The sequence below is a fragment of the Scleropages formosus genome, chromosome 18 (assembly GCF_900964775.1).
Source record: "Scleropages formosus chromosome 18, fSclFor1.1, whole genome shotgun sequence".
Classification (NCBI taxonomy): Eukaryota; Metazoa; Chordata; class Actinopteri; order Osteoglossiformes; family Osteoglossidae; genus Scleropages; species Scleropages formosus.
Window position 1 is genome coordinate 16,466,585 of NC_041823.1, and position 12,528 is coordinate 16,479,112.

At 42.4% G+C, this 12,528-nt stretch overlaps 1 protein-coding gene across 1 annotated transcript; it reads right to left on the bottom strand.

The window, feature by feature from the left end:
* Positions 1-4,340: 4,340 nt before the first annotated feature.
* On the bottom strand, positions 4,341-10,605 carry LOC108941853 (gonadotropin-releasing hormone II receptor-like). Its single transcript, XM_018764739.1, has 4 exons — positions 10,552-10,605; positions 6,639-7,164; positions 5,030-5,231; positions 4,341-4,781 (listed from the first exon to the last, which is right to left on the bottom strand). Exons 2-4 carry the CDS (start codon positions 7,161-7,163, stop codon positions 4,381-4,383), a joined length of 1,128 nt encoding a protein of 375 aa, XP_018620255.1. The 5' UTR covers position 7,164; positions 10,552-10,605; the 3' UTR covers positions 4,341-4,380.
* Between the last annotated feature and the right edge of the window lie 1,923 nt (positions 10,606-12,528).

Genomic DNA, 12,528 nt, shown 5'->3' on the forward strand with positions numbered 1-12,528 from the left:
AGCTTTGAACAGAATTGATTAATAAAATTATCTCTTGCTTTGCAGAATTAGGTTAGCCCAAACCGAGCACCACCAGCTCTTGTGTATACAACCTTTTTTTACTCTTTAGAGAGTTGAAAAGGCCAGTTTTAGTCATTGAAGACAGCACAGCTTTTGACCATCACCATCGTACAGGTTCTATTTAGTGTAAATTTGCTGGGAACAGCCGGTAGAGAAGTGGTTAGAGCTACTGTCGTTAGATCCAAAGGTCGCAGAGCTGGATCCCACCCCCAGCTGTAGTACCCTTGAGCAAGGTACTTACCCTGAAATTGCTCGAGTAAAATTACCCATCTGTATGAATGGGTAAATAATTGTAACGTTAATATTGTAAGCTGCTTTGGAGAAAAGCATCAGCTAAACAAATCAATGTAAGTCATGCATTCAACACCGCAATGATTTCATGCTACTTTGAATAATGCAGTCTTTGAAATTAACCATAACCTGCAATGTATCTTACCCTACAGCAGAGCAAGGACAAGTACAAATTTCAGGGATTAATAATTCCTTGACAATGTGTCTGACAAATTGACAGTACCCAAGAATCACGTGTCCGCATCCAAATCTCTCGTTCTCTTGACGTGATGCACCTTCTCTATTGTTGTCGGAGATGTAAGTCGCTTCGGAGAAAAGCATCTGAGAAATGAATGAATGTAAATGTTCCATTATCCGTGATGTTTTTCACATGTTTAACTCTTTGTTATTTAGCATCATGCCATAAGCAAAATGATGACGGCCAGAGTCCTGCTGTGATGGGACATGGGCAGATGAGTCTGCTGTGTGCTCTGCCATATGTGAGCTCTGTGGCTCTGTGGCCAGTAATTAGGATCTGGAGAAGCTGTGGCCAGACTGTCATTCCCATAGAACCTAGAAATGTGCAACTGTGGAATTAAAGACCGTTGCATGGAAAAATTCACATAATAAAGAACAATCTACTTTTGTTGCTGCAAGAGTGCCAAATCATAGTATTCCCTGTACTTGAATTGTTATTGCAAGAGCTTGATGTTTCAATCAGAAGATGGTTTGCTGAGTTTGCACACTGATGAGGGTGTGTTTGACGGGTCCCTGAAGGGCTGCCTTTATTGCAGTGCTCTCCAGCTTATAAACACTTGAAATACTCCCAGTCATTTCTGAACCTTCATGGTTCAGAGTTCTCCAAGAACTATTGATTTAAAATGAATTACTTTGCTATCTGACTAATCATTTTATTAAATGCAGCCTTTTTAGTTTGCAACTTTACGCTTTTACCACAGCAATACAGCTCACACACACACACTGTCTGAAGCCGCTTGTCTCGAGCGGGGTCACGGCAAGCCAGGGCCCAGCTCGGCAACACAGGGCGCAGGGCTGGAGGGAGAGGGGACACACCCAGGGCGGGACGCCAGTCCATCGCAAGGCATCCTAAGCAAAACTTGAAACCCAGACCCATCAGAGAGCGGGACACGGTCAAGCCCGCTGTGCCACTATACCCCCGCCCCCCAAAGCAATACAGCTGAATAATGCAAAACAGAGGAGTGTAAAACTGCAGAGGCCCCCATCCAGTCTGCAACATCCTGTTCATGTTCAGTTCCTGAAAAGCTACAGTGTTTGATACTCAAACTGTCAATGTGTCTTATCATCCAGGTTACAGAGGAGAATTGCAGCAATATTAAGGTGCCTGCTGCAAATATAAAAAATTCACTATTACACAGGCCCCATGAAATTGGTAAAAATTACTTTCTATGTATGTCGTTTCAGCACTGCAGTAGCCTTTAGTATAAAAGCTCACAAAATCATTAATGATAGCGATATTGATAATGACACCAATAAAAGTGAATGAAAGATTCTGTGGTCTTTGCTGTTGCTGTTGCTGCTTTCATGAATGTGTTCCTTTCAGAAATTAAATTTGAATACACTCTCAGTTATGCTGTCCTTTGTATCTGATTCTGTCTGTCTTCACAGTCTGCTTCAGTGCCCAGCCTGCAGATCTTCATGGACTCCTGCCACTCATGGGACTAATTGTTCATCTCTGCAGACCTTAGTCAAAACAAAGAAATCTGTGTTTAATTGTCTTCCCATTTAACTACACAGGTTCATTTTAAAGGAGAGTGATGCATCTGCTGTGCTGCACCCTGAACCGAACAGAAAGGTTCTTATGGAGACCTGGGGGATAAGACGCTTTGGCCAAAGGGATGTATTCTACCCTCCAGCCACCGATCGCTTTTTAAATGACAGCCGCAGTGAAGCAACTGATTTCTCTTGCTTCTCTCTGTCCTTGTTCTATTTTGGGAGATTTATGAGGTGATCTATTCTCAAATTATAGAGACAGGGAGACAACCCCTCCCACACCAACAAGGTTGTGCAAACTGATACTGCTCTCTCTATTGATCACAATAAGAATGTTATTTTTTCCCCTCTTTTTTCACCAAAATCCTGCTCCCCCTTTTTACATCCTTTCACGTATTCTGTTCATGCAAATGTCATAGAAAACATTTCTTAAACTTGTTAATGAACACTTTGGATCAATGGTAGGCTACAAGTATTATGAGTTTTCTCTATTTTTTCATCCCAAGGTGGTGGACCACCACAGGTTTGGAACGTTTTTACAAAATTTCTAAAAAAAGCAGCGGTGCATATAGCTATTCCACAGTATATTTATCCCATAGTTCATCACGAAAATGCATGGACAGTAATCTGATTTATACCGAAAAAACTTTATGAATAGAATATATGGTTATTTTAACATCATCTTTATTTGCTGTTCTTCCAAAATATACAAGTAGACTATCAATCTAGTTTTTAGTACATATTTGCATATTTTGCATGCAAAATAATAGGCTCGGGTCTGCAAGGATACTTTAAGCACAACGCTTATCATTTTCAACACGGCCTGTAGTGCTGACTGTGCAAAAACTAGTTCTCAGAAGACTCAAGAGAAACAACAGCCACGGAGCAACAGATTTAACACAGACTTACAAATTTTACAAAAATGTGTTTTGTGTTACTTCTGTGTTACATTTCTTCAGCCAAGCACATCTGACAAACAAAATGGCATGAACAAATACTGCAGGTAAGAGGCAGGTTTCCTTCATATATTGTAGACTTTGTCAATGTGATTAGAGGCTCCATTAAAGTCTAAGGTAACAAAACTATTCAGCATGTCACTGCGATTGTCATTCTGTTTTTAATGATTTAACACCCCCATTTTGCCCATATGCTTTCTAATTATATTTTGTATGCATCTCCCACTGATGGCTCTTTGCAGAACAAACAAATCCCACTTGACCCACAAGGCTTCTGTTATAGAGTTAATTCCCTTTAAAACTACCTGATACCAATCAAAGGCAAATTTGACGAGTGAATGAGGTGGATGAGGACTTGGTGAAAATGGTGAGCGAAGTGAAGGGGGCGATGCCAGAAGACAGGAATCATATGATCCTACCAATTCATCACCAGTGGGCTCAACAGCTCAGTGAGACTCACACCATAAATGATGTACCAGTTGGAGGGCTTTCTGCTGTGGTTTTTTTTAGAGTGACATGAACCAAGTGCAATCACTAGTCAAGCTGCGAAACACCACCAGCAACATCAGCCTGCCACAGGAGACCTTCCCTCACTTGCGTCATGATCTTCCAAGGAGCCTGACACAAGCTTCTGGCTCCAGTGTCACAAAATGCTTTTTTAAGCTGAGACCTTCACTTAAATATTTATTTAATCATCATTAAATTAAAGGAGACCAATATAATATTACTGCTATATATTGCTGGCTTGCTAGTGATTACCTTTAGATAGTCTTTTTAAACATAAAACGTAGCATTTCAGACCATCACATGAGGTGTTCACCAGTACAGCAAGAGAGTGAGAAGAATGTCTGCTTTCCAGGCTGTGACTGGAGACCAAAACCAGCACCGACTGACACTCCAAGGCAACAACGCTTGGTGCCAGAATGCCTCACGATAATTCTACAGCTGACTTTGTACAACTTTCATTGCTTCACATTACAGTGTTGCACATTCCACCTGACAGCTTAATTCTGACTGAGGCCCCTTGTGCTTCTATGTGTCAAGAATTTCATCAATTGTCATTATTTTGCACATAATACATCAGCAGAAGGCAATACATGGCATATATTAGTCATGCATTTTTATTGCTATTTTCATTCGGATAACCAACTGCAGTTCCACAACAAACTATGGACAAAATACTGAACCCAGGTATGGTATGCAGTCACGCAGTGCTGTCTTCCTGATCGCTGCTAGGCTCGGTACCATAGGTTACACGTAATCAAGACCACATGTGTGACAAAGACATGTACTGGGGTGGAGGCCATGACAGTTGGTCTTAATTGGCTCTGGGGTTCTACTCTTAGGTGCTTCTCTGCTGGTCAACGCTGGGGGCATCAGATTCTGCCCCAGCGCTATGGTGCCCGTGGGGGGCTGAAAGGCGATCCAGGGACCTTGGAGAAGAATCCCACCGCTGACAGCACCAGCAAACAGCCAGATCAGCCCGAAATGATGGGGTGTACAGCCCATAGATGACAGGATCGCAGCACGTGTTAAGGTTGCCAAAAACAAAGAGCAGGTGATGCACATACTCAGGGGTCAGCTTGAGCATCTTTGGCTGGAACCAGTACCAGATGCCCAGCAGGTAGTAGGGAGTCCAGCAGACCACGAACGATAAAACAATTACAATGGTCATCTTCAAGGTCTTCATTCGTGCTTTGGGGATCATATCTGTCCCACTGCGCCTAAGGTGGGATTCTCCATCTGCAATGAGATAGCAGCATAGTGTCTAGCAGCTGAAAGTGTGGCAGTCTTATTCTGCTCTTTAAATATGAAGAACATTCAGTGATTGGGAAACACTCATTACACATGTTGAACAAGTCAGAACTACTGGAAACACATTTGTAACACTGATTCTTGACATTAAATGCAATAGGTGCAGAGTAATTGCTGGTAATTATGAAGGCAGATTTTTCTCGCTAGTGAGTATGTTGAATTAGTGTAGTGGGTACCTTTGTTCTTGTGAATCTGGCGGTTGATCTCAACAAGGATGCGGATGTAGCAGCAGCTCATGACAAGCAGGGGGAAGACATAAAGTGTGATGAAATGGAACATGTTGTAGACAGTCTCTTGCCAGTGCTCTTGGAAGCTGCCGTGCGTAACACACTGGGTGAAGTCCACACCCTCGGCCTTGATCACCCGGAAAATAAAGAGCTGTTTTTATGGCAAGAGGGAAAGGGGGAAAACTGAGAACTTGAAGAGATTGAATACAGGCTGCAGCTACTAGAGCCCCACAGACAACAGGCTGAGCTTTTATTAAATCATCACAGAAGATGGTGTTCATTGTGTGAAAGGTTGTCCACATTTCTGTATATAAGATACGATCAACCATCATTTAACTCTTATTGTACCCTTTTGTCATTTTTCTCAACACCATTAAAACCATAAAGCCTGTGCCACTCTTCTGCAGCCTAAAGTCAATATGAACAATACAAATATTTTATACGCTTTATAATCTGCCACACAAAATTTTCTTTGGTCACCTAATGATTGGAATGGTTTAAAATTCAGATGCTTTTATCTATTGCTTAGACAGGGTAGCATGCTGGTCACATAAGATCTATTAAGAGGCAGTTTTGATATACATTGCAACATCAACTACTGAATTTCAATGGAATTCCCACAGGCAACAGCCTCCCAGAGAATGTCCCACTACTCAGGTGCCCTCATTAAACACCAGGCCGTCTTACTGCCAACTTCACCGCCAATGAGACAGATTTGTTTCCTCTTAATCATAAATCCTTCCCTTGGGTGTGCCGATTTATTCCCTACCCCATCAAAACACAACCCTAAAACTCTTGTCTCATAGCATAAACTAGGAAATTTTGCTGAAATGCAATTTTACTTTGACATGGATGTTTGTAATTATTTATAGATTTCACAGTATTCAGACAAGAAGCTGGCGAACAGAAAAAGGTCTTTCTGTGTACTGAGTGCCTTACACATTTTTCATCGAAGTTTTTCCTGATGCATGCAAAGAATATTCTGCGTTTGCACTGATTCTCAAGATGAACACTACACACGAGCCTCAGTCGAAACCCGTCAGTGAGATAGAGCACAAAAGCCGTGGCCCCCCAAAGATGCACATCTCGCCGAACCGAAATGGTCACATTGACAAGAAACAACGGTTGTCCGCCTTTCTAACTTGAGCAGTGTGTGGGCCTCACACAGCACCTGAACAGCCTGTCAGCGCTGGAGAAAGCATTCAGAGATAAGAGATCACATCCGCACTTGCTGCTCAATTGGCTCAAGGTGAGTGGTCAGAAATGTGGACAATGGATACTATTTTTGGATGGGTGCAGGAGCAGATGAAACTGCAACCTTTGTCAGGACTGGCGCCAGCAGCTGCTTTTCTCCAAAACTCTGTGGTATGTTGTTAAATTCCTTCACTCCTGAATTTTAACAGATGCCTTAAATATGAGTTATTACTAAAATCTAATGCAGTGCATTAGAACCTTGTGATTCTAACTGAAGAAAACTCAACGATGAGCTCTTTCCTTGAAAACCAACATCATCGGTATTACTGTGAGTATTTATTCTGCCGCTGTGCCATGGCCCTACCTGTGGGGATGCCAGGAGCAGGCTGAGGGACCAGGCCAGTAGTAGCATCCTCTTGTTCCGGCGATTGGCGTCAAAAGAGTCCAGCGGGTGTAGGATGGCATGGTGGCGGTCCAGGCTGATAACCACTAAGATGAAGGCTGAAGAGTGCATGGCAAAGAGCTTGAGAAAGCAGAGCAACTTGCACATGGTGTCTCCAGCATACCACTGGACTGTCACATTCCACACCATGTCCAGAGGCATCACGATGAAGGTCATCATCAAGTCCGCCACTGCCAGGCTCAGGATGAGCGGCCGCAGATGGGCTGCCAGCCGTCTGCCTCTCCCTCGGACCACGCTAACCACCACAGCCAGGTTGCTGACAGCAGCAAACAAGAAGAGCACCAGGGTGGCTCCCACCCGGAACTGGGCAGCCCTGGTGAAAGTTGGCACCTCCCAGTCAATTGCAGAAGTAGGCTGGGAACTACTGGAGGAGTTCATTGGAGAATACGGTCCCGTCGTCACCAGGTAGGATAGATTCCTCGGCATCCTGTTGGGAAATTAAAGTGTGTCTCAGCTCTGGTGTTTACAGTGGAATGGAAAAGTAGGGCTGTGTGTCAGGAATATGTCTGCAACTTTGAATATCCAATTTATGACTTTGACACTGGCTTTATAAAGCCTTAGGTGTCATCTTTTAAATCTCCCTTCACATGAGGTTCAAAATTATATTTCCACTTGCTTTTGTTTCCTCTAATTTAAATGTTGGTGGGTTGGTTTTTCAGATGCACAAAACTTAGTCTTTGTGTATATATTGCTGTCCATAAGGATTCTCAACTGAAAATCCTTTCAAATCTGTCAGATTAATCTGTGTCTGTCCCACTAACTTTATGTCAGCATTGATGTTTCAAGGTCTTTATCTTTTTTCATTATTATTAAGCACTTTGAGAAGCTGGGTTTGCGTGTGCTGTATAAAATAAATAGCATAAACATCATTCTTACGATTATAATTATTATTACCACTGTTGGTAGAGCACTACATAACTGGGCAGTTCTTGTAAATACTGTAACCCCTTACTATGCTCCTAATCCCTTTGTCCTAAATGTTCATAAAGTATAATTTGTGATCAAGTTAGACAAAGCTGTTTGTAACAATGTTACCTCTTAAAGAAGACAGAGTAGCAAGATTTCTGAGACATGTTTTTGAGCCTTCAATTATCATAAAAACAGTCTTCCTTATACAAGAGAAGCCTGTATTTAGAAAATAATATTGCTTTTGAAATTATTTTCTATAGGTTTAAATTTTACTGTAAATAATTATTTTAATAAGAATTTTCCATATACAAATTTGTGGTATTTCAACTTGTTGCAAAGTATAAGGAGGGGGTGCGGTGGCGCAGTGGGTTGGACCGGGTCCTGCTCTCCAGTGGGTTTGGGGTTCGAGTCCCACTTGGGGTGCCTTGCGATGGACTGACGTCCCGTCCTGGGTGTGTCCCCTCCCCCTCTGGCCTTACGCCCTGTGTTACCAGGTAGGCTCTGGTTCCCTGCGACCCCATATGGGACAAGCGGTTCAGAAAATGTGTGTGTGTGTGTGTGTGTGTGTGTGTGTGTGTGTGTGTGCAAAGTATAAGGATTTTAAGGCACTTTATATTAATTGCATAACAACAGAAACACATAAGGAAAAACATTAAATACATTATAAGACAAGTCATTAGTACAGTGTGGCAGGTAGCAATTGACACTACACTGCTCTGGAAATCTCATGACTGCACCTCGTGAAGCTCATTTTTAGTTAAATTTAACTGTTTTCACAGCGTTTCTTGTTTTTCCTGGCATTTATGAGTGTCAGTTACCGGATGAATGTGATACGTTTTTATGTGATGTATCAGTCAGATCGGATAGAAAGTTATGTAGAGGATGAATTTTTATTTGCAGATGTTTTAAGACAGTATTCATTATATGCAGTTTGTAGTGAATAAAAAAGTGATGTGCCTAATACCTCTGGGACAGGCTTCAGAACACTGTATCCCTGCATTAGGCAAGTGTTATTAATGATGGATTGCTGGCAAGATGAACAAATCGAGTTGAAAAGAGATTTCTGGCCCCAGTTGTCTGAAAGTTCAGGAGCCGGTGTACTTACAATTGCTTACCCATTAATACAGGTGGACCATTTTTACTGGTGCAAAATCAGGTAACTTCTTACATTTACATGTATTCATTTAGTAGATGCTTTTCTCCAAAGCAGCGTACATGTCATAAAAAATACAATTTGTGCATTACATCAGGAGAAAGAGACATAGTTGCAGACGTGCAATTTTTTCTTCTTTTCTGAAAGGCACTACAGCAGGAGTGGTAATTTATACCCATGACCTCCCAAATGCAAGGCAATAGCTGTAACCACCGTGCTCCCCGTTGCCAGTTATTTGGTCAGTGAATGTTTGTATTTGGTTCTGTTAACATGGGAAGACAAATCGATATAATTCAACCTATATTCGCTCCATATCTGGTCAATTTCCATAAAAGGCATGGGTGTGTCTCATGTTCTGGGAAGGTCTAAAATTATTATGAATAATTGCAAGTTACAGTGTGTCTGTGTAAAATTATGATACTGTGATCTTACACAGACCTCTATGGTCTAATTGATAGTAGCAATATCTGAAGTGTGTGTGTTTTTGACTTATCAAAGGACAACAGTAATCGGCCACAACATGGCAGATTTCACCGGCTTCATTTTCACAAGATTGTTCCTCAACTGTAAATCAAGGTGGAGCATATAATTTGCAGCCTTTTCTATACTTCCATGCTATACTCATACATTTATGGGAAATTAAAATGTAGAGTCACACTGCAACTGTGAGTCAACACATCTATATGTCCACACTGCCCACCTACAAAATCCATAATGACTAAAAGCTTCTAACAGGTTTGCTTTTAACAAGGTTTGCTTTTAGCATGGTGCAGATGCATTCCCTGAATGATCAGCAGTTCTGGACAAAACTCTGACAGCTAGAAAAGGAAACAGCGGTCAGCTGGGAACATCTGAGTTCTTTGAGGAAATGTTCTTGTAGATATAGCTTGCCAATATCTGCAAGGGAATAAGGCCACTTCAGTTCTTAAAAATGTCAAAGGGGATGTATCCCTGTGAAAAAAATTATAATTTATAGTAATTTCACTGATATGTCACCACTGTAAAACTGATAATTGGAAATTAGGGGTCAGTAACTTTCACCATTATCTAGAAAATCTGCATGTTTAAAGATGCCTGGTAAATATAAAATCCACTGATTTGAGTCAGTGCATTTCTCTAAAACACTGCAGAGCTACAATAATTAGGCCTTGTTATTTATTTCACCTTGTTATTTTCTTCAAAGCAACTTGCAATATTAGGTTTGTATAATAAACTACCATTTTTCACATAATTCAGCATTCACTGGAGTCTCAAAGTCACCGTAATGTTTTAAAACGTTTCATTACTGTTCTGCATAATTTATCTTGAATATATGTGTTATTCATCACAGGCATCTGCTAAATACTACATAGTAATTTTTGTACATAGTTTTGCAGAAAAATGACAATGACTGTTACCTGGACAATAAAGGAATTCTAACCCTGGTACACCCGGTTCCATGTACCTGATCATGGTGTTCTTCGAGTTTCATGGCATATACCAAACCTCAGATTGAATTCAGTGCCTTTCTTGTTTAAACCACTTTCAATCGCAGTGTTCTCTGGAAACGTTTTACACCAGTCATACGTTCCAGTAAGGTGGAGCTGATTCCAGCCTCTCTGTGGACATGGCAGGTTCCAGAAAACTTATTCCCACACTATGCTAAGATGATACCAACCCAATGGCTTGGAAAACCCTGGAACCTCACTTTTTCTTGGTGCACTGAAGTGTCCAAACGATGTTTTCATTTTTAAAAAGGAATGTCTGACTTACCTGATCTATGATAGTGTATATTATTCAACTCCATCCAAAAGACAGAAGTCCAAAATCATAAAATGTATGTTGAGGTAGTCCTCTTCTCACTCTGGAATCAAGCAGCGCGGGAGTCGACATTGTGCAGCGTGCAGTGTTGAACAGGACACTCGTCTGCACAAATCTGGACTGAAGCTGCTCTGGTTGCAGGGTCGCACTTTTCAATTTCCACCCGAATCACCAGTCAGATGAGTCCCAGTTCAGCAGGACTCCAGTGTGCTGCTCACAGTAGTTGAGAGAGAAGAGCTGACGGCCCTGTTCCCGAGCGCACGGCGCGGTCTCCGCTGCGCTCCTCATCGCGGGCTGCTGTCCACTGGCAGCGGTGCTGAAGCTGCGGAACCACATCGACCTTCCAAATAACACTTAACGAAACCCTCCAACGGGGGGCTCGGCGGCTCGGCGGCGCGGCGGATTTGACCGGGTCCTGCTCTCCGGTGGCTCTGGGGTTCGAGTCCCGCTTGGGGTGCCTTGCGATGGACTGGCGTCCCGTCCTGGGTGTGTCTCCTCCCCCTCCAGCCTTGCGCCCTGTGTGTTGTCGGGTTAGGCTGCGGTTCGCCGCGACCCCGCTTAGGACAACGTGTGTGTGTGTTTGTGTGTGTGAGAGAGAAAAACCCTCCAACTTCCGTGGGCTGCCTTCTCCCAGAAACCGTCCTCTCGTCCATTTAAAATAACCGTCGGCTGTTTCGCTTCATCCTCCCCTCCGCGGCACTCACTGCATTTGAAATATCGCTGTAATTATTACGCATGATATTAAAGAAGCGTGTCACAGAAAAAAAAGACACATTACAGTGAGAAATAGAGAAGCAGAGCAATGAAAACACTTTTAAAGGTAGAATAACATTAAGCGTGATCTAGAAGACACTGTTTTACGGTGAACTGAGCGGCAACTTACGTTACGCGGGGACTGACTGGACGTAAAGCGAGTAAACGAAACAATGTTGCGTTCGCGTGTAATTGTATTACAGCACATGGTGCCGCAGCATTGCGCTCACAGACGACAAGAGCAGTGCGTAATAAATAAATGAATGCGTTATATGAACAATACATGACTGTAATTAGTCAGGGAAATAAGAAGTGGTAAAAAGCACGGTACAAACGGTACATACGCTTACCCGTTTTCATCCTTCGACACTTTGTGTCACTGAAATGCTGATGCGGTGTCTGGAGGCATCGTGAGTCACCAGGAGAGGGCTGATACACTCACTAGCTCTTGGGTTTGTGCTCAGAAGCGTTATTCGTGGGAGGGGCGTCTTTTTTTTTTACCATGATTTTTTCCAGGTGATGCGACTACTGTGTGCGCTGGTTTGGAGAGGAGTGTGGCCCCTGTACCGTGTACCATGTCCTCAGGGACTGACGGAATGAGGTGTAATTTATGCACCTTCGCCTCTTTCCCCCACTCCCACTCCCACTCCCACTCACACCCCCGGCTACGGAAAGGAAAGAAGGTTTCATCTCACATTCACATTTTTTCCCCACGGCACCCCTTCAGTCCTATTTATTTTTTATTTCAGTTCCATTTCATTCCATTAAAAATTGATCTGCTGTCAAGGTAATAAGAGCATGTGTTGGTTAAAATGTCATCTTCAAGAGGTAACTATAAAATAATATGAGTTTCTCCAGGAAAACAAGCAGAGGAAAAACACTGGTTCGCCTGGGTGTCTTTGTACAGTATGAGGTCCTGAGACAGTCCTCTCTTTTTGTCACACGTCCTGTGTCCAATGCTGACAGCTTGAGCATTTTTATAAACGAACAGTGACCCACAGCAGAGTGTTTTTGCCGATCACCGTACTACAGCCTATAGCGTTCATCCAGACCCCTGAAAACATAGCTATACAAAACAGTTGTTAGTGTTGTTCACATGTTAAATGGCTATAAGAAAAAATATAATACAGAACCACATTTAATATTAATGGTTAATGGGGTTTCCGTTCTCTTATT